This window comes from Nerophis lumbriciformis, linkage group LG26 (genome assembly GCF_033978685.3).
Source record: "Nerophis lumbriciformis linkage group LG26, RoL_Nlum_v2.1, whole genome shotgun sequence".
Lineage (NCBI taxonomy): Eukaryota > Metazoa > Chordata > Actinopteri > Syngnathiformes > Syngnathidae > Nerophis > Nerophis lumbriciformis.
In genome coordinates, this window is record NC_084573.2 from 38581948 (window position 1) to 38609281 (window position 27334).

At 42.8% G+C, this 27334-nt stretch overlaps 1 protein-coding gene across 3 annotated transcripts; it reads left to right on the top strand.

The window, feature by feature from the left end:
- The first annotated feature begins 1015 nt into the window (after window positions 1–1015).
- jkamp (jnk1/mapk8 associated membrane protein) lies at window positions 1016–27334 on the top strand. Of its 3 annotated transcripts, none has more exons than XM_061986710.1 (7): window positions 1016–1144; window positions 9064–9146; window positions 11222–11376; window positions 14401–14607; window positions 17027–17208; window positions 23544–23620; window positions 26744–27334. In XM_061986710.1, the coding sequence occupies exons 1-7, from the start codon at window positions 1138–1140 to the stop codon at window positions 26960–26962; spliced, it is 930 nt and encodes a 309-aa protein (XP_061842694.1). In that variant the 5' UTR covers window positions 1016–1137; the 3' UTR covers window positions 26963–27334. The 3 variants fall into 3 exon arrangements, with proteins under 3 accessions (XP_061842694.1, XP_061842696.1, XP_061842695.1); XM_061986712.1 differs by having other exon boundaries at window positions 14407–14607; XM_061986711.1 differs by having other exon boundaries at window positions 1052–1144; window positions 9067–9146.

Consider the following 27334-nt stretch of genomic DNA (forward strand, 5'->3'; position numbering starts at 1 on the left):
AATGGATGGATGGATCTAAATGATACATTCTAAACCTAAATGTTAAATCTAAATCTAAATCTTAGCTCTAATTCTAAATCTAATTTTAAATATAAAATCTAAATGTTGAATCTAAATATGAATGTTAAACCTAATTCTACATTTTCAATCTAAAGCTAAATGTTAAATCTAAATCGGAATGTTGAATCGGAATCTAAATGCTGAATTTTAAATCTTAAATCTAATTCTAAATGGTAAATGTAAATATAAATATTACATCTAAATGATCAATCGAAACCTAAATGTTAAATCTAAATCTAAATCTTAGATCTAATTCTAAATGTGAAATCTAATTTTAAATCTAAAATCTAAATGTTGAATCTAAATATACATGTTAAACCTAATTCTAAATTTTCAAATTTAAACATTTTAATTTTCAAATACATGTCTTTAAATATATATAATATCTCTCTTTTTTTTAAATTATTTTTTAGCATTTTTCAAATTAAAATATATCAAAAAGCCCCCCTTGGTGAAAAAAGTTTAGACACCCCTGATATGAAATGTTAGAAGCTCTCAAAAATAAAAATAAAATATACTTACAATTTAAACAAGGTTTAGTTAGTTAATTAAAAAAATAAAATATAACTCATTTACGAATTATTAGAAAAATGACAACAACCATTATACAGGTTGTTAAATGTGTAACGGGGTAGAAAGGTAAACAATTGTATTATTATTATTATTATTTTTCTATTCTTAAATGGGGTAAAAAAACAAAACAAAAGTGAAAATATTTTAAAAAAATATCAGTATACGACCTTTGGTGAAATAATTGTGGACAAACCTGAACTAAAGTATCAAAAGTATCGACATTCCGATTCGATGATCGATATTAGAGCATACAGACCTGGTATCGGCGGCTCGTAGTGATGGGCACAGCCTCCTGATCACCATGTTTACTGCTCCCATGCAGCAGGTGGCGGTGTGTACTTACTGAGCCATGGCTGCAATCCACCACATATAAACTAAACGAAGAAGAAGTAGATGTTGCGACAGAAAAAACGCTTGACGGCAGCGTCAAACTGCTTCCGCCTTGGACGTGCGAGGACTATTAAATAACACAACAATCGGAATTATCTGGAAAACAACCTCGACATGATAGGTGAGTTATTCGACATAACGTCAGGAATAAATGTTTTCTTCATCCCATGTTTTAGTGACTAATTTATACGGCTTTCGCCGAAAGCATCGTTAATTTTGCTCGGGCAGGATACATCGATATAGAATATAATAGAATAGAAAGTACTTTATTGATCCCTGGGGGAAATTCAGCACCATAGTTCGCTCACAATAGACAGTAATAATAATAAATAATATAATATATTATATATATAATATATAAATATATTCTACATTTAAAGGGGAACATTATCACAATTTCAGAATGGTTAAAAACCATTAAAAATCAGTTCCCAGTGGCTTATTATATATATATATTTTTTCAAAATTTTACCCATCACGCAATATCCCTAAAAAAAGCTTCAAAGTGCCTGATTTTAACCATCGTTATATACACCCGTCCATTTTCCTGTGACGTCACACAGTGATGCCAACACAAACAAACATGGCGGAAAGAACAGCAAGCTATAGGCGAGGGTGGCCTTACGTCACTTCCGCCCTCCAATCCCCTAGCAACGCGGTCGCCATATTGAATTCGTTGAAAACAAACCAGCTCACAGCGAACACAGCATTGACAGAAAAGGCATTTAACGAGGTTTCACGGCATTTTAAACTGTTCTAAATGGCGTATGATTATGTAAATAGTCTTTCCAGTGAGGCTAGGTTAAGATACGAGTTAAAATGTTCTGTAGTTGGATTAAACGACTGCCCTTACCGCCTTCCAGCAGATGCGTGGACTGATAATCCTACACAATGGCCGGACATGGAATTTGGAAATCTTTATGTCTACCTCACAAGCGCACCAGGTCGGTTGTTAGCTTCGGTTGTTATATAACGAATAAATCACATAAAAATTGTTAAATCACCCAAGGTATGTTGATAAATGATAATAAGGATGACACGGTGACTACTAGTATCTGTATATTTATTATATCTGTAGAGAGCTCATTCAAATTCAGTTCAGTATTATGATTTATTATTTGCTGAATTACTGGAAATAGCCTTTATACCGTATGTTATTGTTGTGCAACAACAACAACTTCAGCTGTCGAACGTTATTCAGTAAAAATTCAACGGGTTCAACATTAGCATGGACGGTATAGCCAAGTTGTGGTTAAGAAGGTGGATTTTTGTTCCTTATATTTACCAGAAACGAAGTGATCCGAACACACGACCCGGGATTTTGGGGGACTCCAGTGAGAACCGTCCTCGTTTTCCCGGTGTAAAGCTGCGAGCCATTTGTCTCGTCTCTGTGGGCTTTTAGCACGCTTTGGCAGAACAAAATACGACCTTTGTTTTCCCTGTTTCCAGTTGTGGTTTGCACAACCAAAAACAACACAGTTTTTTGGCATTTTGGAGGCAGAATGACGGGTTTAATCAGCGCAGGTCGACAGGTTAAAGAGTAATGGCGACGGTTTGTTTTCAACGCCAGTCAGGTTGCTATGGCTCGAAGAACCCGTATGTAGCTCAGTTGCCCGGATGTCGGCCCTGCCCCATAGCGTCATTAACTCGGATTCAGACTCGGATTTCAGCGGCTTAAGCGATTCAACAGATTACGAATGTATTGATACTAGGGATGTCCCGATCCAGGTTTTTGCACTTCCGATCCGATACCGATATTGTTTTTGCATTTCCGATCCGATACTGACCGATACCGATACTGGCCTATCCGAGCATGTATTAAAGTTTGAAGTTATTTAGCCTACTTAGTTGTCAGAATCATGTTGAAAAGGGTTTTAGTACTCTTGATAACAACTAGCCAGCTGAATTAGGGGAGTTTGAATAATACACAATGGTTGGTAACAAGAAACTGACCTGTTTATTCAAGGATAAACACAAAATAGACAAAATTATACATGACAAACAGAAATGGCATCATTGAACTAGGGCTGGGCGATATGGCCTTTTTTTAATATTGACATATTTTAAGGCCATATTGCGATACACGATATATATCTGGATATTTTGCCTTAGCCTTGAATGAACACTTGATGCATATAATCACAGCAGTATGATGATTCTATGTGTTTTGATTGATTGATTGAGACTTTTATTAGTAGGTTGCACAGTGAAGTACATATTCCGTACAATTGACCACTAAATGGTAACACCCCAATACGTTTTTCAACTTGTTTAAGTCGGGGTCCACTTAAATTGATTCATGATACAGATATATACTATCAGATATATACTATCATCATAATACAGTCATCACACAAGATAATCACATTGAATTATTTACATTACCGTATTTTCCGCACCATAAGCCGCCCTGGGTTATAAGCCGCGCCTTCAATGAACGGCATATTTCAAAACTTTGTCCACCTATAAGCCGCCCCGTGTTATAAGCCGCATCTAACTGCGCTAAAGGAATGTCAAAAAAACAGTCAGATAGGTCAGTCAAACTTTAATAATATATTAAAAACCAGCGTGATGTGGGCGCGCATGGAGTCGTATATCAACATGGACGGAGCTGCGTGAAAAAAGCCACCCGGCCTCTTCGCGTAAACTTACCTTAACCACTCGCTCATCTTTTCTTCATCCATCCCTTCGAGTTAGCTTTTATGATGACGCCGGCTGGAAAGGTCTCTTTTGGCAAGGTCTTCCTTTTGAATATCACCATGGGTGGAAGTTTCTGGCCATTAGCATGGCAAGCTAGAACCACAGTGAAGGATGACTTCTCATTCCCTGTGGTGCGAATATTCACCGTACATGCTCCCGTTGTATCCACAGTGCGGTTCACAGGAATATCAAAAGTCAGTGGAACCTCGTCCATGTTGATAATGTTCTCTGGCCGGATCTTTTTTTCAGCTATCTTGTTTTTACAATATGCACGGAAAGTAGCCAGTTTTCTTGAAAGTCTTTAGGCAGTTGCTGTGAAATAGTAGTCCGTGTGCGGATGGAGAGATTGCGTCTTTTCATGAACCGGAAACCTGTCGCTTAGTAGGAGCCATTTTGTGGTCTTTACAGATGTAAACACACAAAGGAAATGAAATGTACGGTAATATCCGCGCCCTTCTTCTTCTTCTACGCGGGCAGGTGGTTGCTTACAGTAGAAGAAGAAGCGCTTCCTGTTCTATGGGGGCGGGTGCTTACCTTGGCGGTTGCTTGCGTAGAACAAGAAGCACTTCCTCTTCTACGGGGAAAAAAGATGGCGGCTGTTTACCGTAGTTACGAGACCGAAACTTTATGAAAATGAATCTTAATATTAATCCATATATAAAGCGCACCGGGTTATAAGGCGCACTGTCAGCTTTTGAGAAAATTTGTGGTTTTTAGGTGCGCCTTATAGCGCGGAAAATACGGTACATATTCCGTACAATTGACCACTAAATGGTAACACCCCAATAAGTTTTTCAACTTGTTTAAGTCGGGGTCCACTTAAATTGATTGATGATACAGATATATACTATCAGATATATACTATCATCATAATACAGTCATCACACAAGATAATCACATTGAATTATTTACATTATTTATAATCCAGGGTGTGGAGGGTAAGTGTCAAAAAGACAGCCAAAAGAGTTTGATATGAGAAACGACACGACAGCCAGCGACGCGGGAGGAAGCGAGGACGGATTCGGCGATCGCCTTCTAACCAACGATTGGTATGTGTTTGTTTGGCATTAAAGGAAACTAACAACTATGAACTAGGTTTACAGCATATGAAATACATTTGGCAACAACATGCACTTTGAGAGTGCAGACAGCCCAGTTTTCATCAATTAATATATTCTGTAGACATACCCTCATCCGCGCTCTTTTCCTGAAAGCTGATCTGTCCAGTTTTGGAGTTGATGTCAGCCGGCCAGGGAAGCTAGGGTCGATAGGGGGTTTAGCTCGCTCGTCTGCAGGAACAAACTGCCGCCATTGCTTGCCGAGGCTAGGATCCTTCAACGTCCGTACAAAGATGATGAAGATGTTCTACGAGTCGGTGGTGGCGGATGCCTTCTTGTACGCCGTGGCCTGCTGGGACAGCGGGCTGAGAGCGAGGGACGCAAACAGACTGGACAAGTTGGTAGAGAAGAGACTGTATAATGCATATGTTCCTTGACTGTACTTAAAGGGGAACATTATCACCAGACCTATGTAAGCGTCAATATATACCTTGATGTTGCAGAAAAAAGACCATATATTTTTTTTAACCGATTTCCGAACTCTAAATGGGTGAATTTTGGCGAATTAAACGCCTTTCTAATATTCGTGACGTCACATCGGGAAGCAATCCGCCATTTTCTCAAACACCGAGTCAAATCAGCTCTGTTTTTTTCCGTTTTTTCAACTGTTTTCCGTACCTTGGAGACATCATGCCTCGTCGGTGTGTTGTCGGAGGGTGTAACAACACCAACAGGGACGGATTCAAGTTGCACCAGTGGCCCAAAGATGCCAAAGTGGCAAGAAATTGGACGTTTGTTCCGCACACTTTACCGACCAAAGCTATGCTACGACAGAGATGGCAAGAATGTGTGGATATCCTGCGACACTCAAAGCAGATGCATTTCCAACCATAAAGTCAAAGAAATCTGCCGCCAGACCCCCATTGAATCTGCCGGAGTGTGTGAGCAATTCAGGGACAAAGGGCCTCGCTGGCACGGCAAGCAATGGCGGCAGTTTGTTCCCGCAGACGAGCGAGCTAAACCCCCTGGATGTCTTGGCTCACACCGTCCCTTATGCCACCGAAGATGATCGAGAGAAGAATATCGACCCTAGCTTCCCTGGCCTGCTGACATCAACTCCAAAACTGGACAGATCAGCTTTCAGGAAAAGAGAGCGGATGAGGGTATGTCTACTGTCACGTTCAAACACTGAGGACATCTATTAAACAAGACAAAAGGCAAGGAATCAAACAGAGACAGAATTCAATTTGGACTCAATATTGAGGAGAGACATGGCCACTGCACTCTCTGTACAGTCCTGCACCACGCTCTGACGAAGAAGGTTTTCGTCTCCTCTTTTATTTAGATATTCAATGTTCACGCACCAACACATGTCTCAGCAGGAATAGGAAGTATGTAAAACAGTCATTGTTTTCGGTCGCATTGAAGACCAAGAAGAGGATGTCTCGGGCTTGGGCTCTTCCTGGATCCAGCTGGGGCAGGTGTTGGAGGACAATGGATAACCCCTCCCGTCTCCTGACCACAGCGACTTCAAGAGGGCAGCGGGTCGTAAATAGCGTTGACCTCGGTTACCAAATAGTTGGAAGAGAGTTTGTGAAATACTTCAAAGAGAGTTCGTTTAACACTTCAAAGAGAGTTCCTCTGGAAGTTGAGCTGATCCTGCCATCTGTCCGTGTTGAAATCACAGTGGAGTTTCACAAGCCTTCTTCCTCTTGTTAGGCCTCGAAAGACAGCCTTCATCTTCTTATCAGGAACATAATGTAATACAACGTTTCTTTTGTGATAACTTACAAACAATTATTCCAACATCTACAGAATATATTAATTGATGAAAACTGGGCTGTCTGCACTCTCAAAGTGCATGTTGTTGCCAAATGTATTTCATATGCTGTAAACCTAGTTCATAGTTGTTAGTTTCCTTTAATGCCAAACAAACACATACCAATCGTTGGTTAGAAGGCGATCGCCCAATTCGTCCTCGCTTTCTCCCGTGTCGCTGGCTGTCGTGTCGTTTTCCTCGGTTTCGCTTGCATACGGTTCAAACCGATATGGCTCAATAGCTTCAGTTTCTTCTTCAATTTGGTTTTCGCTACCTGCCTCCACACTACAACCATCCGTTTCAATACATGCGTAATCTGTTGAATCGCTTAAGCCGCTGAAATCCGAGTCTGAATCCGAGCTAATGTCGCTATAGCTTGCTGTTCTATGCGCCATGTTTGTTTGTGTTGGCTTCACTATGTGACGTCACAGGAAAGTGGACGGGTGTATATAACGATGGTTAAAATCAGGCACTTTGAAGCTTTTTTTAGGGATATTGCGTGATGGGTAACATTTTGAAAAAAACTTCGAAAAATAAAATAAGCCACTGGGAACTGATTTTTAATGGTTTTAACCCTTCTGAAATTGTGATAATGTTCCCCTTTAAGGGAAAGCCCACGATTCCCGAATAGGCTGAACAGTTTGAAGTTGGATCGCTTTGAATCGGGTGAAAAATGTGGAAGGTAGAACACGCTAAAATCTGGAGAAGAAGAATAAGTTGTCGAATAATAATAATAATAATAATAAATAAATACATTTTGGTGTAGAACATTTTGGAGCATTCACACAATAATGATATTTACATATATCCGCAACCCTATTACAGTTAAAATGTCGCGTCTTCCTTACTAGTACGTTGTTGTTTTTTAATCAGCAATGGAGTTAGATCAACAATGCTTGAACAAACAGCGAAATAATCATCTGAAAGTTTTCTATTACACCAATAATATCTGCAGTCTTATCACATAAAATGTAAAGGTTTTTCATTTTATATTCATATATATTTTCATTAAGTCCTAAGAAAGGCAGAGCTGTAGTCCACAGAGAGCATCCGGACGTAGCTCTGCTCTGCTCTGAACCACCTGGAGCAGCAGCAGAGCTACGTCCGGATGCTCTCTGTGGACTACAGCTCTGTCTTCAATACAATAATCCCGGACAGACTCTGCAATAAACTGGACACTCCTGGCCTCCCCCCTCTCACAAACGCCTGGATAAGGGACTTCCTAACGGACCGACCCCAGAATGTGAGACGTGGCCCGCACCTCTCATCCTCCCGCACGCTGAGCATCGGCTCCCCACAGGGCTGTGTGCTGAGCCCCCTCCTCTACTGCCTTTACACCCATGACTGCAGTCCGGCCCACAGTGACAACCTTACCGTCAAGTTCGCCGACGATACCACAGTGGTCGGGCTCATCTCCAGGGGTGACGAGGCTGCCTACAGAGAGGAGGTCCTGAAGCTGACGGCCTGGTCTTCGGAGAACAACCTCACTCTCAACACCAGCAAGACCAGAGAGATCATCGTCGACTTCAGGAGGAGCAGCACCAACCCTGCCCCCCTCTACATCAACGGCGAGCGTGTAGAGAGGGTCCACACCTTCAGGTACCTTGGAGTCCACATCTCTAATGACTTCTCCTGGACAGTCAACACCACATCAATCATCAAGAAGGCTCAGCAGCGGCTACACTTCCTTAGAGTCCTCGGGAAGTACAACCTGAAGCCTGACCTGCTGCTGACCTTCTACCGCTCGTCCATCGAGAGCCTGCTGACCTACTGTATTACGGTATGGTACGGCAGCTGCACTGCAGCAGACAGGGAGAGGCTGCAAAGAGTGGTCAAGACGGCTCAGAAGATCATCGGCCGCCCTCTCCCCTCTCTGACGGACATCTACACCTCCCGCTGCCTCAACAGAGCCAGTGCCATCATCAAGGACAGCACCCACCCTGGCTCTGACCTGTTCCACCTGCTGCCCTCTGGGAAGCGCTACAGGTGCATTAAAACCAAAACAAACAGGCTAAAGAACAGCTTCTTCCCCAGGGCCATAACCATCCTGAACGGACCGCCCCATTGTCCCTCATAACTGCCTTCTCTTCGGTGCAATAACCCATTCCACCAACCACCCTGTTTTTGTTTTGTTTTTTCATGTATATATTCATTTCACACCATATTCATTGCACTTCTACATTTTTTATATTTCTATATATTTGCACATTGTTTTTCTAGCATGCACACATCGCACTGTATGGAATGGCCTCAATCTCGTTACCTTGCGTAATGACAATAAAGCTGATTCTGATTCTGATTCTGAAATCAACATCATTCTAAGTGTTTTGTTACTATAATTTGGTTCATTGTATTTGTGTCATTGCTGTAACAATTTTGTCCAAAGGAAAACAATAATTGCAATATATTCAGTAGATTTGTATAATTGATTTTGGATTAACGTGCAGTAATATTATATCCCAGAAGCTGTGGCCATGACTGCAACATGCCCAGGCTTGTACTGTGGCAGGATACTGTTCAACGGTTCTGTTGAGAGAGACTGTGGCGTAAGTATAACTTCTTATTTTTTTTAAAGAATTAACTCTTATTATGGAAACTCATCTTTGAATTCACTGATTGAATTACGCAGTTTTTTTTGTAAATTGGTCTGCTTTAATTTGAGACATCACCTTTCTCTTTTTCAAAACACTACTATTCTACAGGTAAAAGCCAGTAAATTAGAATATTTTGAAAAACTTGATTTATTTCAGTAATTGCATTCAAAAGGTGTAACTTGTACATTATATTTATTCATTGCACACAGACTGATGCATTCAAATGTTTATTTCATTTAATTTTGATGATTTGAAGTGGCAACAAATGAAAATCCAAAATTCCGTGTGTCACAAAATTAGAATATTACTTAAGGCTAATACAAAAAAGGGATTTTTAGAAATGTTGGCCAACTGAAAAGTATGAAAGTGAAAAATATGAGCTCCTTTTGCCTCAATTACTGCGTTAATGCGGCGTGGCATGGAGTCGATGAGTTTCTGGCACTGCTCAGGTGTTATGAGAGCCCAGGTTGCTCTGATAGTGGCCTTCAACTCTTCTGCGTTTTTGGGTCTGGCATTCTGCATCTTCCTTTTCACAATACCCCACAGATTTTCTATGGGGCTAAGGTCAGGGGAGTTGGCGGGCCAATTTAGAACAGAAATACCATGGTCCGTAAACCAGGCACGGGTAGATTTTGCGCTGTGTGCAGGCGCCAAGTCCTGTTGGAACTTGAAATCTCCATCTCCATAGAGCAGGTCAGCAGCAGGAAGCATGAAGTGCTCTAAAACTTGCTGGTAGACGGCTACGTTGACCCTGGATCTCAGGAAACAGAGTGGACCGACACCAGCAGATGACATGGCACCCCAAACCATCACTGATGGTGGAAACTTTACACTAGACTTCAGGCAACGTGGATCCTGTGCCTCTCCTGTCTTCCTCCAGACTCTGGGACCTCGATTTCCAAAGGAAATGCAAAATTTGCTTTTGTCAGAAAACATGACTTTGGACCACTCAGCAGCAGTCCAGCTCTTTTTTTTCTTAGCCCAGGTGAGACGCTTTTCGCGCTGTTTCTTGGTCAACAGTGGCTTGACACGAGGTGTGCGGCAGTTGAAACCCATGTCTTTCAAGCGTCTCTTGGTGGTGGATCTTGAAGCACTGACTCCAGCAGCTGTCCACTTCTTCTGAATCTCCCCCACATTTTTGAATGGGTTTTTTTTCACAATCTTGACCAGGGCGCGGTGATCCCTATCGCTTGTACACTTTTTCTGACCACAGTTTTTCCTTCCCTTTGCCTCTCCATTAATGTGTTTGGACACAGAGCTCTGAGAACAGCCAGCCTCTTCAGCAATAACCTTTTGTGTCTTTCCCTCCTTGTGCAATGTGTCGATGGTTGCCTTTTGGACAGCTGTCAAATCTGAAGTCTTCCCCATGTTTGTGTAGGCTTCAGAACTGGACTGAGAGACCATTTAAAGCCCTTTGCAGGTGTTTTGAGTTAATCAGCTGATTAGTTTGTGGCACCAGGTGTCTTCAAAATTTAACCCTTACACAATATTCTAATTTTGTGACACACGGAATTTTGGATTTTCATTTGTTGCCACTTCAAATCATCAAAATTAAATGAAATAAACATTTGAATGCATCAGTCTGTGTGCAATGAATAAATATAATGTACAAGTTACACCTTTTGAATGCAATTACTGAAATAAATCAAGTTTTTCAAAATATTCTAATTTACTGGCTTTTACCTGTATATTTCCGAATTGGTTTAACTGCCACCCGCCTGAATCTATTTAAAATCTAATTTTTTTTTATTTCAACCGCCCGACCCGCGGATAATCCGCGGACTCCGCGGTTGTGTCCGCAAGCCGCGCATCTCTAGTACACATAGTTACTTTGCATGCAGTGGGCTTTCGGCCCTTGGCCACATTTTTCTGGCCCCCCCAGTCAGGACGTTTGGACACCCCTGTGTCACTGTATCCTTCCAATCAATCATGATGATTACATCACGGTTCTGCCTTGAAAGTAGCACACATGCCTTCCCATGACTGTATTACACACATGAACACACGCTATTTGTGTTTTTGCGCAGGTTTGTCCTCGTGGAGAGCGGGCCAACAACCAGAAGGTGTGCGAACGCTGCACCGAGTTCCCCGAGCTTTATGATTGGCTCTACCTGGGCTTCATGGCCATGTTGCCTCTCGTATTGCACTGGTTCTTCATTGAGTGGTATTCGGGGAAAAAAAGGTGAGCGTCATTGCAACGCACCGAGAGAACGTCTCTTATTTCACGATTACTGTTGAAAATAATTGTGGGGAGGAAAAAAATCCCCAATGATCTAGTCTTGCATTAGTTATTAAACGTGTCACCTCCCTCCTCCATGCATTTAGTCATTACCTGACAGGGGCCTATACAAATATTTCCATCCATCCATCCATCCATTTTCTTCTGCTTATCTGAGGTCGGGTCGCGAGGGCGCCAGCCTAAGCAGGGAAGCCCAGACTTCCCTCTCCCCAGCCACTTGGTCCAGCTCCTCCCGGGGGATCCCGAGGCGTTCCCAGGCCAGCCGGAAGACATAGTCTTCCCAACGTGTCCTGGGTCTACCGGTCAGACGTGCTCTAAACACCTCCCTAGGGAGGCGTTCGGGTGGCATCCTGACCAGATGCCCGAACCACCTCATCTGGCTCCTCTCGATGTGGAGGAGCAGTGGCTTTACTCTGAGCTCCCCCTGGATGACAGAGCTTCTCACCCTATCTCTAAGGGAGAGCCCCGCCACCCGGCGGAGGAAACTCATTTCGTTCGCTTGTACCCGTGATCTTGTCCTTTTGGTCATAACCCAAAGCTCATGACCATAGGTGAGGATGGGATTGTAGATCGACCGGTAAATTGAGAGCTTTGCCTTCCGGCTCAGCTCCTTCTTCACCACAACAGATCGATACAGCGTCCGCATTACTGAAGACGCCGCACCGATCCGCCTGTTGATCTCACCATCCACTCTTCCCTCACTCGTGAACAAGACTCCTAGGTACTTAAACTCCTCCACTCCCCTCTCCCCAGCCACTTGGTCCAGCTCCTCCCGGGGGATCCCGAGGCGTTCCCAGGCCAGCCGGAAGACATAGTCTTCCCAACGTGTCCTGGGTCTTCCCCTTGGCCTCCTGCCGGTCGGACGTGCCCTAAACACCTCCCTAGGGAGGCGTTCGGGTGGCATCCTGACCAGATGCCCGAACCACCTCATCTGGCTCCTCTCCATGTGGAGGAGCAGCGGCTTTACTCTGAGCTCCCCCCGGATGGTAGAGCTTCTCACCCTATCTCTAAGGGAGAGACCCGCCACCCGGCGGAGGAAACTCATTTCGTTCGCTTGTACCCGTGATCTTGTCCTTTCGGTCATAACCCAAAGCTCATGACCATAGGTGAGGATGGGAACGTAGATCGACCGGTAAATTGAGAGCTTTGCCTTCCGGCTCAGCTCCTTCTTCACCACAACAGATCGATACAGCGTCCGCGTTACTGAAGACGCCGCACCGATCCGCCTGTCGATCTCACGATCCACTCTTCCCTCACTTGTGAACAAGACTCCTAGGTACTTAAACTCCTCCACTCCCCTCTCCCCAGCCACTTGGTCCAGCTCCTCCCAGGGGATCCCGAGGCGTTCCCAGGGCAGCCGGAAGACATAGTCTTCCCAACGTGTCCTAGGTCTTCCCCTTGGCCTCCTGCCGGTCGGACGTGCCCTAAACACCTCCCTAGGGAGGCGTTCGGGTGGCATCCTGACCAGATACCCGAACCACCTCATCTGGCTCCTCTCCATGTGGAGGAGCAGCGGCTTTACTCTGAGCTCCCCCCGGATGGTAGAGCTTCTCACCCTATCTCTAAGGGAGAGTCCCGCCACCCGGCGGAGGAAACTCATCTGGGTCGCTTGTACCCGTGATCTTGTCCTTTCGGTCATAACCCAAAGCTCATGACCATAGGTGAGGATGGGAACTGTTGCGTTTTGGACCAGTTGTTCCTCCCAGGGAAATCAAGTCACAAGTCGCTCCCAAGCTTTTTACGACACTTAAAGCTGAGTTCAAAAACCACCAGAGACAGAATAGGTATTTTGTTGTATATTTTCAAAGCTTTGCAGATATACTTTCAGACCAGTCCAGCATAGAACATTCTATCGCCCCGCCAAAATGGTCTTTCCTCCCAACCCCAAAACCCTCTCTCTTCTCCCCTCTCCCTAGTCAAAATACATGCACATCGTCTCCCTAGTCAAAACACATTCCAAAGAACTCAAGGTTAACACACACAGTTTACTTGCTGAGAAAAAGAAAGAAAATAAAATGGAAAACACGAGCTGTTTTCATATATGACTATGAAAGAAAATAAGTAACACTAAAATTCGGATATATGTAAATATCTGCCTCCGACAGAACGTAGATCGACCGGTAAATTGAGAGATTTGCCTTCCAGCTCAGCTCCTTCTTTACCACAATGGATCGATACAGCGTCCGCATTACTGAAGACGCCGCACCGATCCGCCTGTCCATCTCACCATCCACCCTTCCCTCACTCGTGAACAAGACTCCTAGGTACTTGAACTCCTCCACTTGGGGCAAGATCTCCTCCCAAATTGGAGATGGCACTCCACCCTTTCCCGGGCGAGAACCATGGACTCGGACTTGGAGGTGCTGATTCCCATCCCAGTCGCTTCACACTCAGTTGCGAACCGATCCAGCGAGAGCTGAAGATCCTGGCCAGATGAAGCCATCAGGACCACATCATCTGCAAAAAGCAGAGACCTAATCCTGCAGCCACCAAACCGGATCCCCTCAACGCTTTGACTGCGCCTAGAAATTCTGTCCATAAAAGTTATGAACGGAATCGGTGACAAAGGGCAGCCTTGGCGGAGTCCAACCCTCACTGGAAACGGGTCCGACTTACGGTACTGCCGGCAATGCGGACCAAGCTCTGACACTGATCATACAGGGAGCGGACCGCCACAATCAGACAGTCCGATACCCCATACTCTCTGAGCACTCCCCACAGGACTTCTCAAGGGACACGGTTGAATGCCTTCTCCAAGTCCACAAAGCACATGTAGACTGGTTGGACAAACTCCCATGCACCCTCAAGGACCCTGCCCAGAGTATACAGCTGGTCTACCGTTCCACGACTTGACTAAAACATCTAAATAATGATATGGGTAGATGGATGCACATTGTTTTGAAGTGTCTGCATGTTCTTGAACAATACATGGATGCATAACTATCCAGGTGACTGTTCTGTGGTCAGTTCCAGTGCTTTCCTGCAACACATCACTGCCATGGTGGAGTGCAGCATGTCGGTTGTGTTCACATTGCTGGTGACCGAGCCCGTCGGGATGCTCACTATCCACTCCTGTCGGGTCCAGATGCTGTCAGACTGGTACACCATGCTTTACAATCCCAGTCCAGACTACATCAACACGTTACACTGCACCCAGGAGGCTGTCTACCCACTGTAAGTACCAACCACAGTCCTGCCTCTTGAAACCAACACATGCTCTTTTTGTTTTCAAGTCAACTCGCAGGAACTCAGAATGTAACCAGATATTAAACCCTCCATTAGACCGTACCAGTCTGTGCCTACAATGATGCTCATAGAAAAGGAAGACATGGAGCTAGGAATTTTCAAAATGGAGTCCCAGGGACCCCATCAAGTCATAAAAATGGGGTCCCACGGTAAACGTTTGGGGTCCCACTTTTTTGTAAGCGTTTTGAAAACAAATGATTAACGCATGCATGATCCTGTTATATCTCACGTTCTATATTGTGTTTTGGAAAAAGGTTCTCATAAATGTTACTTCATTCATTGAAAAAATAATACAAAAGAAAACAAATTATGTTAGATCCACTATGGACTGGACTCTCACTATATTATGTTAGATCCACTATGGACTGGACTCTCACAATATTATGTTAGATCCACTATGGACTAGACTCTCACACTATTATGTTAGATCCACTATGGACTGGACTCTCACTATTATGTTAGATCTACTATGGACTGGACTCTCACACTATTATGTTAGATCCACTATGGACTGGACTCTCAAACTATTATGTTAGAACCACTAGGGATTAGACTCTCACAATATTATGATAGATCCACTATGGACTAGACTCTCACACTATTATGTTAGATCCACTATGGACTGGACTCTCACTATTATGTTAGATCCACTATGGACTGGACTCTCACACTATTATGTTAGATCCACTATGGACTGGACTTTCACACTATTATGTTAGATCCACTATGGACTGCACTCTCACACTATTATGTTAGATCCACTATGGACTAGACTCTCACAATATTATGCTAGATCCACTACGGACTGGACTATCACACTATTATGTTAGATCCACTATGGACTGGACTCTCACTATTATGTTAGATCCACTATGGACTGGACTCTCACTATTATGTTAGATCCACTATGGACTGGACTCTCACACTATTATGTTAGATCCACTATGGACTGGACTCTCACTATTATGTTAGATCCACTATGGACTGGACTCTCACAATATTATGTTAGATCCACTATGGACTAGACTCTCACAATATTATGCTAGATCCACTACGGACTGGACTATCACTATTATGTTAGATCCACTACGGACTGGACTATCACACTATTATGTTAGATCCACTATGGACTGGACTCTCACACTATTATGTTAGATCCACTATGGACTAGACTCTCACAATATTATGCTAGATCCACTATGGACTGGACTATCACACTATTATGTTAGATCCACTATGGACTGGACTCTCACAATATTATGTTAGATCCACTATGGACTGGACTCTCACACTATTATGTTAGATCCACTATGGACTGGACTCTCACACTATTATGTTCGATCCACTATGGACTGGACTCTCACTATTATGTTAGATCCACTATGGACTGGACTCTCACTATTATGTTAGATCCACTATAGACTGGACTCTCACACTATTATGTTCGATCCACTATGGACTGGACTCTCACTATTATGTTAGATCCACTATGGACTAGACTCTCACAATATAATGTTAGATCCATTATGGACTAGACTCTCACACTATTATGTTAGATCCACTATGGACTGGACTCCCACTATTATGTTAGATCCACTATGGACTGGACTCTCACACTATTATGTTAGATCCACTATGGACTGGACTCTCACAATATTATGTTAGATCCACTATGGACTGGACTCTCACTATTATGTTAGATCCACTATGGACTGGACTCTCACACTATTATGTTAGATCCACTATGGACTGGACTCTCACACTATTATGTTAGATCCACTATGGACTGGACTCTCACACTATTATGTTAGATCCACTATGGACTGGACTCTCACTATTATGTTAGATCCACTATGGACTGGACTCTCACTATTATGTTAGATCCACTATGGACTAGACTCTCACACTATTATGCTAGATCCACTCGACGTCCATTGCACCAGTCGCCCCCCAAAAATAAATAAAAATAATAAATGACGGGTTTTCGGTAGTTAAAAAAATTAGACGGTATTTCTAACGTCTGGAATTTTATCGCAAATGATCATTATACCGTTTATTGTTACATCCCTCGTCCATTAACAAGTAAAGAGTCAAGGGCTGTTCTTGCCGCAGATGTTGGTCAACTTTTTAGGGCATTACGGCAAATGACGAGGGCGGTCACGGCTTTTGTGTCAGCTAAGCTACATGCTACAAAAGAGAAAGAGAGAATTGGACTACATCAATGATGATTGGTGGGTTTACGGATCTATTACTGGATAAGAAAAAGTGGGTGTCATTTTTTTTCAAAATGGTCAAAACTGAACAAAATATATCTCATGAACGTGTTTCTCATGTGTTTTTTCTCCAGATACACAATCGTGCTAATCTACTACGCCTTCTGCTTGGTCCTGATGATGCTGCTGCGCCCGCTACTCGTTAAGAAGATCGCATGTGGTCTGGGCAAGTCGGACAGATTCAAGAGCATCTACGCTGCTTTGTACTTCTTCCCCATCCTCACGGTGCTGCAGGCTGTCGGGGGAGGACTTCTCTGTGAGTACCATTCCCTTCCTCAGACCCTCGCTCACAACAACTACCAAGCTGGGGAACAATAGTCTTGTCAAAGAAGGGGGAAATGGAGGAGAAAGTGTTTGGGGATGTTTTTGTGCGAGTTATTACAGGTAAATAGTTTTTATGTGCCTTAAATGGGGTGCAAAGTTTGGTTTCTGGATTAAGATTCCGTTTGGTAATAACCGCTTGGTAACAGTAAGCAATGTTGTTGAAAAAAAATTTTTTTTAAAGGCAGTTAATGGCTAATGTTCACAATGCTTACCGTCATCAGAGATTTTGGTAACACTTTAGTATGGGGAACACATATTCACCATTATTTAGTTGCTTATTAACATGCAAATTAGTAACATATTGCATACTTGCCAACCTTGAGACCTCCGATTTCGGGAGGTAGGGGGTGGGGAGCGTGGTCGGGGGTGGGGCGGGGGGCGTGGTTGGGGGCGTGGTTAAGATATATATATATATATATATATAAGAAATACTTGACTTTCAGTGAATTCTAGCTATATATATATTTTTTTTTTTTATTACATATATATATATATATATATATATATTTATTTTTATTTTTTTTTATTACATATATATATATATATATATATATATATATATATATATATATATAAAAGAAATACTTGAATTTCAGTGTTCATTTATTTACACATATACACACACATAACACTCATCTACTCATTGTTGAGTTAAGGGTTCAATTGTCCATCCTTGTTCTATTCTCTGTCACTATTTCAGAACACACACATTATACAAATATACATTATAAAATCAATAAGAAAACGGGATCTCTAATTTGGGAGTCTGAATTAGGATCAGAAGTTCCTATATAAACATGGCGCACTCACGTCGCCTTTTTGTATTGATTACTGCAGCTGTGCACTGGATTCATTCACAAATACGAATTACAACTCACAAACACTTTAGAGTTAGGCTCCACCATCAGAATGTGTACTTAAACTTATAAAGATCACATGGATATTATTCAGTGAGTTGATTCACCAAAACTAACCTGTTATACAGGAGGAAAAAGCACACAGGACGTTTCAATTGTTCACAGACTGGTCGCGCTCATCAGAATGACAAGACACTTCCGGTCTGCAGGTGATAGCATTCAATTGGGAAGAAACGCCCTACTGCCTACTACTGACCAATGTGAATACTGATAAATGTGTAATGACAGCTCCAAAAACGAATTCAAACCACAAAATAAAATAAAGAAATCAACACAAACATGTGACACATTATGGGTGGGTCACATATGCATGTACAGTAGATGGCAGTATTGTCCTGTTTAAAAGTGTCACAACATTGCTGTTTACGGCAGACCAACTGCTTTACGGTAGATGAAGACTTGACTGCTGTTGTTGTGTGTTGTTGCCGCGCTGGGAGGACGTTAATGAAACTGCCTAACAATAAACCCACATAAGAAACCAAGAACTCGCCCTCGATCATTAGCTGTTTATATTGTGGGAAAGCGGACATGTGAACAGGCTGTCAACACGTCACTCAGGTCCGCATGGAGCTGGAGGGGGCGTGGCCTCCAGCTCCGCCAGAATTTCGGGAGATTTTCGGGAGAAAATTTGTCCCGGGAGGTTTTCGGGAGAGGCGCTGAATTTCGGGAGTCTCCCGGAAAATCCGGGAGGGTTGGCAAGTATGACATATTGGCTGTTAATTAGTCATTATTAAGTACTTATTAATGCCTTATTCTGCATGGCCTTATTATACAACCAGTAAGCCATTAACTAAGAGTCTTCCCTCAATAACCTCAGAATTATTGCTTATTAGTAACTAGTAGATATGTTCGATAATATCGTCCGATAAATGCTTTAAAAGGTAATATCGGAAATTATCGGTACCGGTTACCAAAAGTAATTTAATTTAATTTTTTTTTTTAATTAAATCAACATAAAAAACACAATTAGTGCACCAACACAAAAAACTCCCTCCCCTCATTCACACTCATTTACACAAAAGGGTTGTTTCTTTCTGTTATTAATATTGTGGTTCCTACATTATATATCAATATATATCAATACAGTCTGCAAGGGATACAGTCCGTAAGCACACATGATTGTGCATGCTGCTGCTCCACTAATAGTACTAACCTTTAACACTTAATTTTACTTATTTTCATCAATTGCTAGTTTCTATGTAACAGTTTTTATATTGTTTTACTTTCTTTTTTATTCAAGAAAATGTTTTTAATTTATTTATCTTATTTTATTTAATATATTTAAAAAAAAGGACCTTATCTTCACCAGACCTGGTTGTCAATGAAATTAGATTGTTTAAAGGGTTCTTAGAACCAGGTCCAATAACCTTGTTACTTTGTTTAATGCATCCAGCGGGGCATCCCAACAAAATTAGGCATAATAATGTGTTAATTCCACCACTGTATATATCGGTATCGGTTGATATCGGAATCGGTAATTAAGAGTTGGACAATAAAAGTCATTATCGGACATCTCTAGTAACTAGGGTTGCAAAGGGGTGGAAAGTTTCCGGTAAATTTCCGGAAACTTTTTGGAAATTTACCACGGGAAGTTAAGCTCGGGAAGTTTGGAAATATTGACCATTTTTTGATTATTCTAAGTTGGACACCGTCCATGGGAATGAATGGGAATATATAGGAATGAATTGGGAATTACAATAATGATATATTATTGGGCACTTGTCTCTATGCTGCTGCATCTTTGTGCCATTTTAGACGTAGCTCTTTGCACAGTATTTGCTAATGTACACAGCCTTTCTGCCTACATTGGTTGGGGTGAAATGTCTCCACACATCATACGTGGCATTATTCTCTTTGTATTTATTTATTCTTGTAAAACACTAATGCAATGCCACACACAGATATAAATAGTCAGCTAAACAATTGGAGTAGTCTTTAAAAAATATTTGACTGATGGACAAATGAATAGAAATAGGCTAGATCAGGGGTGCTCATTACGTCGATCGCGAGCTACCTACCGGTCGATCTCGGAGGGTGTGTCAGTCGATCACCAGCCAGGCATTAAAAAAATAGTCCTAAAAATGAGCGATCATAAATCTTCACTATGACGTCACTTTCGTCACTTGATTGACATTCACGGCACCCGAGGGTCTTCTGAGATGACGCTGGCTGCTGCCAGCTCATTAAAATTACCGACAGGAAGGCGAGAAACACTTTATTTCAACAGACTCTGGCGCCGTACCTGTCGTCAAAACTCCAAAGACCGACTGCACAGTTGCACAATAAAAGCTCTGCTTCATCCTGCCTGCGCTACCAAAATAAGAGTCTCAGAAAGCTGGCGTGCACAAGCTAGCAAGCTACGGAGTTTGCCGACAATGTATTTCTTGTAAAGTGTATACAAAGGAGTACGGAAGCTGGACAAATAAGATGCCAAAAACCAACCACTTTCATGTGGTATTGGACAGAAAGGAGGACTTTTTTTCTCCTCCATTCGAAAATGCGGACGTTTTTAGCACCACTGTCTGATTCCAATCAATGCAAGTCATCAGAATCAGGTAATACACCAACTTATATTCTTGTCTTCATGAAAGAAAGGAATCTATATGTGTTAAACATGCTTGTATTATCTTTAAACACCTTTAACTTGTTAACAATATTAACTATATGTGTTAAACATGCTTGTATTATCTTTAACCACCTTTAACTTGTTAACAATATTAACTATATGTGTTAAACATGCTTGCATTATCTTTAAACACCTTTAACTTGTTAACAATATTAACTATATGTATTAAACATGCTTGTATTATCATTAAACACCTTTAACTTGTTAACAATATTAACTATATGTATTAAACATACTTGTATTATCATTAAACACCTTTAATGTATTAACAATATTAACTATATGTGTTAAACATGCTTGCATTATCATTAAACACCTTTAACTTGTTAACAAAAACATATATTTCATAAATAGGTAAATATAAATTATATATATGAATGAGGTAGATCCCCACGACTTGATCAATTGAAAAGTAGCTCGCCTGCAGAAAAAGTGTGAGCACCCCTGGGCTAGATGAATAAATGAACACTCAATCAGCATGCTTGAATCAAACTATAAGCTACATACTTGGATGACAACAGAATGGCTAGCAGAACAGAAGGCAGAGGAAACTACACCTTTTGATTTAGTAGTGGAACTTTACAGATCACAAAAAAGATACATTTGGATCGCTAGCAATGTTAGCATAAATGAATGGGATTTAACATAGAGAAAATTAGCATCACGGCTAACGGTGAAATATTTTGGGTTCATTATGAGACTGTGGTGGTACATAAACCTAGCTATCTAGAGATATTGGCCCCAAAATCATTGAACAAGTACATGAAGAGCTAGCTAGCTTGAGTGTAAGTCATAGAGTAACAAGCAATTACACCTCTATTCCACTTAAATACCATAGATCAAATATATTTACCCCATCAACACTTACCTGATTGGATGAAGTCCTTGGGGTCAAATACTAGTGTGGCCCTCAATAGCCTTGCTGTAGTGTGTAGCATGCTGGGAATTATCTGTGCATGTGATGGAAGAATGCACTGCACATGTGATGGAGGAATGCACTGTGCAGGGTTTGAAATTCTACCGAATTTGCATTAAATCAGGTTGTTTTAGCTAATAATCATGCTGCAAGATCTAGCATGTTGCATTCAATATTTATCCCCTATTAATTTCCCGTTAATTCCCATGGAAAGTTTCCGACTTTGAATATTCCCGGAATTTTGCAACCCTAATTCTAATTTGTAATAAACGACAAGTACGAGGTGGCAACGTGGGCAATAGAATTCGCTCTATTCCGCTTATAAAGCGCTCCAAAAAACATCCAACAACGTTTTTTGTACACGCTGTAAGTACATATGTAATGTTGTAACACATGACATGTAATATTTACGTACTTTGGTCATTTTAAGCATATGGCAGCGCATTAATATCACAGACGCATCACAACGTTCGCTATTTCCTTCAACAACAACAACAACTACTAATCATGACAGACTTAAAGATAGACAACAACCACTAGTTTGGCACAAATAATGCTCAAAAACCTTATATTTTTGAGCCTGAATAAACCGAGGATGAGCCACAAGTTTTCAAAGCTGAGTGACGAACAGATCCAGCAAGTAGCTGTAAAAAGAAATACAAACTACGAACATAATAAATCACTTACTGTACAATGTGGGCTCTAAGTAGGATGCCGACTGATGAGATGTTTAGTCAAAAAAACAAAACAAAGTGGGCTTATCAAGTGTTTTTTCTCACGATCCCCTTGTCTAAGTGGAATGTCAAAGTTGAGCAACTTCTCGGTTTATGGCCACAACCTTCAGGCATGATTCATGATCTAGAATTAATTTGGCCAATTCAGAGGCAATGCAGCAGCTCACCGGCTCAGTATTTCAATAAGCGAGTTATCATGACTGTGATCATGACGCCGCTAAAAGTACTTCCTCTGCGTATAGGCTTATAATAACAATATCGCTAATACTTGGTTAATATGCAGATTACGATACGTAAATGGAGTATTGTTGGCGGTTTTGGGATGTTTTACTTTACAAGGGTGTCAGAATAATTGTATGTAAGTTATCACACAACTTTCTGTTCCTGGCGAGCAGACAAAAGCTGTCTTTGATCTTACCAAGCAAAAGGCTTGTAAAACTCCACTGTGTACGATGCGAAGATCTTGTCTTGACCTGAGATCTACAAAGCGGAGAGGAAGCAGGACCTGACTCAAGCTACAGGCATCTTTTCTTTGAACTGTTTTGTGGTCGAGGGCAACGGCTGTTTACGACCCCCTCTCCCTTAGAAACAGCTGTTGCCATGTAATCAGGGAAAGTCCAAATAAAAGAGGAGGCGTGCAATCCATTCGTCAGAGCGTGGTGGAAGGCTGTACAAGAGCACAGCCCAGACATTTCTCCTCATTGAGCTAAATTGAATCCTGTCTCTGTTTAATTCCTTGCTTCTTGTCTGTTTAATAGATGCCATCGGTGTTTGAACCCAACGCAGGGTTTTATGGACGCAATAGGTCACTCCCATTAGCTGCATGGTTAGCCACCTTGTACTTGCCTTATGTCACAAATTATAATGCATCAAAAAAAGTTTTTGTCTTACACAGTGATCGTGCAAGAGTGCTGTTCTCCTTTAAGACGTAACATGGGGAAAATCGGTTTGCTACTGTACTGATCTGAATGTTCCATACCCAAAAATCTGATAATGAAATAGGAATACATGTACGGTTACTGTAATACCCCTACTACTACTACCACTGACATCATTCCTATTTGTTTGTTTCAGATTATGCGTTTCCCTACATCATACTGGTCCTGTCTCTGGTCACTTTGGCCGTGTACATGTCGGCCTCTGAAATACAGGTAAGGTCTATGATATTTAAATGTCCTTATCACATTATAAAGCAATTTGAAGAAATAAGAATGGAATGAACACAGTTTGAAAACGTCCTTTATTCTGTGAAATGAAAATAACTTTCTGCATAGTAGAAACCTTGTTTTTTTAACACAATGGCAATGTTTGCTAAGCCTCTCTAAGGAGCACCATAAACGCAAGAACTTAAAGGAGCCATATGTAATAATGTGGCCAGAAATGGTACTGCCATCACGGTCAAAATTCTGTAGTCCCCTCCCCCTCTCTCCCTGACTGAGGTTGCCAGATATGCAGCCAAACCGGGCTGGATAGACTGGGCTACTCCAAAAAACTTCAAACCTCCACTGCCTCTTACTAGGGGTTGAGGTCTGGGACCATGATAGCGGAATAGACAAGCGTTTTGTCAATAACAAATCACTAACCAACACATTTTACACAGAAATGAGGCTATTTTCAGGAAGAAGTAGGTCATGCCTGCGTACTATATCACAACAATCATATGGTTATTGTCAGTACTATCAGAAAACAGGGGAGTTGGGGCCCTGGAGGTTGACTGCTGCTATGAAGCGCTGCCAGCCGTCCATCACCCCGAAGGGGAATCAAGCGGTGGTGAAGGCGTGGAGTGGGGGTGGGGGGTGGAAGGGATTGGGGGGGGGGGGGTGTATGGCCATTGTCTTGGGTGTGTTGATGTAGTGTCCATAGGCCTGGGGCCGTTCTGCATGCAAGCAAAAGTTCCACTCCAGGTGTCGTTGAGGAGGGAGGGAGGTCAAAAGCGTCCATCATTCAGGAGTCCTCGGGGGGTGTTTTCATAACAGCCTGCTCCTGTTGTTGCATCAAGGCCATTCGAGGGAGTCAAATCGTAGATTCGGATTTCGTTTTTCCGCGAGCAGACATTACAATAATAATAATAATAAATAATGGATTCGATTTTATATCGCGCTTTTCTATTATTAGATACTCAAAGCGCTCACAGAGAAGTGGGAACCCATCATTCATTCACACCTGGTGGTGGTAAGCTACATTTGTAGCCACAGCTGCCCTGGGGTAGACTGACGGCCCCTCCGACAACCAGCTATCATTCATTCACCAGTGTGAGCGGCACCGGGGGCAAGGGTGAAGTGTATTGCCCAAGGACACAAAGGCAGCGATTTGGATGTCAAGAGGCAGGGAGCGAACCTGCAACCCTCAGGTTTCTGGCACGACTGCTCTACCCACTACGCAATACCGGCCCAGCAAATGGCGGTATTGCAATGGCTTGTCTGTTCTAATCCATGCCGGCCCTCATATCCAATTTTTCCCTTTCAACCAGCTTTTCCATGATGTGATCCATCTTGCGATTCAGTTCAGAAATCACCCCAGACTGATTATTATTATTATATATATATATATATATATATAATCCAGTCCGCTCCCTGTATGATCAGTGCCAGAGCTTGGTCCGCATTGCCGGTAGTAAGTCGGACACGTTTCCAGTGAGGGTTGGACTCCGCCAAGGCTGCCCTTTGTCACCCATTCTGTTCATAACCTTTATGGACAGAATTTCTAGTCGCAGTCAAGGCGTTGAGGGGATCTGGTTTGGTGGCTGCAGGATTAGGTCTCTGCTTTTTGCAGATGATGTGGTCCTGATGGCTTCATCTGGCCAGGATCTTCAGCTCTCACTGGATCGGTTCGCAGCCGAGTGTGAAGCGACTGGGATGAGAATCAGCACCTCCAAGTCCGAGTCCATGGTTCTCGCCCGGAAAAGGGTGGAGTGGCATCTCCGGGTTGGGGAGGAGATCTTGCCCCAAGTGGAGGAGTTCAAGTACCTCGGAGTCTTGTTCACGAGTGAGGGAAGAGTGGATCGTGAGATCGACAGGCGGATCGGTGCGGCGTCTTCAGTAATGCGGACGCTGTATCGATCCGTTGTGGTGAAGAAGGAGCTGAGCCGGAAGGCAAATCTCTCAATTTACCGGTCGATCTACGTTCCCATCCTCACCTATGGTCATGAGCTTTGGGTTATGACCGAAAGGACAAGATCACGGGTACAAGCGGCCCAAATGAGTTTCCTCCGCCGGGTGGCGGGGCTCTCCCTTAGAGATAGGGTGAGAAGCTCTGCCATCCGGGAGGAGCTCAAAGTAAAGCCGCTGCTCCTCCACATCGAGAGGAGCCAGATGAGGTGGTTCGGGCATCTTGTCAGGATGCCACCCGAACGCCTCCCTAGGGAGGTGTTTAGGGCACGTCCGACCGGTAGGAGGCCGCAGGGAAGACCCAGGACACGTTGGGAAGACTATGTCTCCCGGCTGGCCTGGGAACGCCTCGGGGTCCCACAGGAAGAGCTGGACGAAGTGGCTGGGGAGAGGGAAGTCTGGGCTTCCCTGCTTAGGCTGGTGCCCCCGCGACCCGACCTCGGATAAGCGGAAGAAGATGGATGGATGGATGGATTATTATTATTATTATTATTATCATTATCCCACAGCCCGACCCAAACCTTCCATTGCGACGAACAGCCGTTGGGCTCCTTGAGTGGCTGCCATCGTCTTACGAATTTGACGATACACCAGAGCAATGCCCAGCCCAATCAGCAGGTGGCCCGCGATCACGGTTCCAAATAGGTAGATGTCTTCCACGTCCTCGGTGGAAAGGACTGAGAGGCACATGATTCTCCATTCGTCCCAGGATTCGGTCACGTACCCCGCAGCAATGGTTCCATCGGGGCAGCCAGGCTCCCCAGAACCTCTTTTTTTTTGTCAATTGAGTCAAGAGTCCAGCTGATCATTTCCATGTCTGATGTTTAGATTTGGAGGACAGCGCAAAGAAAGAGGCTTCAAAAAAGTGTAGACAGGACAAAACAAAGAGATATGGACCGATCATCCAAAACTAATGTAAAGTATCAAACAAGAGAAGAATAAGTGATTGATACCTTTTAACAGAAGTGTAGATGTTAAAACAGAAAATAACCAGATATTAACAGTACATGAACAAGTAGATTAATCATCCAGCCACCCATTTTCTACCGCTTGTCTCATAAATTTGACATAATAACTAGTTTCAGTCTAAAGAATGATTCAACATCATGGAGGTCTGCAAGAGTCACGGGCCAATCTGTCTCCTTGCTCTTTGTGTTCTGTTCACAGTCCTTCAAGAACCTGGTTGCCAAGAAGAAGCGTCTGGTGGTCTTGTTCAGCCACTGGTTGCTGCACGCGTACGGCATCATCTCCATCTCGCGCCTGGACAAGCTGGAGCAGGACCTGCCGCTGCTGGCCCTGGTGCCCGGGCCCGCCCTGTTCTACATCGCCACAGCTAAGTTCACGGAACCGAGCCGAATCCTGTCGGAGGGCGGAAACGGACACTGACCTTTTCTAACCACACGGACTCATGGAAGCCATATATAAAAATATATATCTTTTTTAGCCTCGTTGCTTCAGAGAAATGGTCTTTCCCAATGTTCTGTCCAATGGAGCTGCTTCCTCAAAAAGAGCTAACTAGACACGATACAATCCCGCTCATTTAGGTTACAAATAACGCTCCCACTGTAGCATCGCGGTTAATTACCCTAAACTCCAAACTAGAAGCAGCTACTTTTTTCCTGCACTTAATTAACTTACAAGACGGTGCGACTAATGAATGGATTTTTCCTTCGCCGACGGCCATAATACAAATACAGGTAAAAGCCAGTAAATTAGAATATTTTGAAAAACTTGATTTATTTCAGTAATTGCATTCAA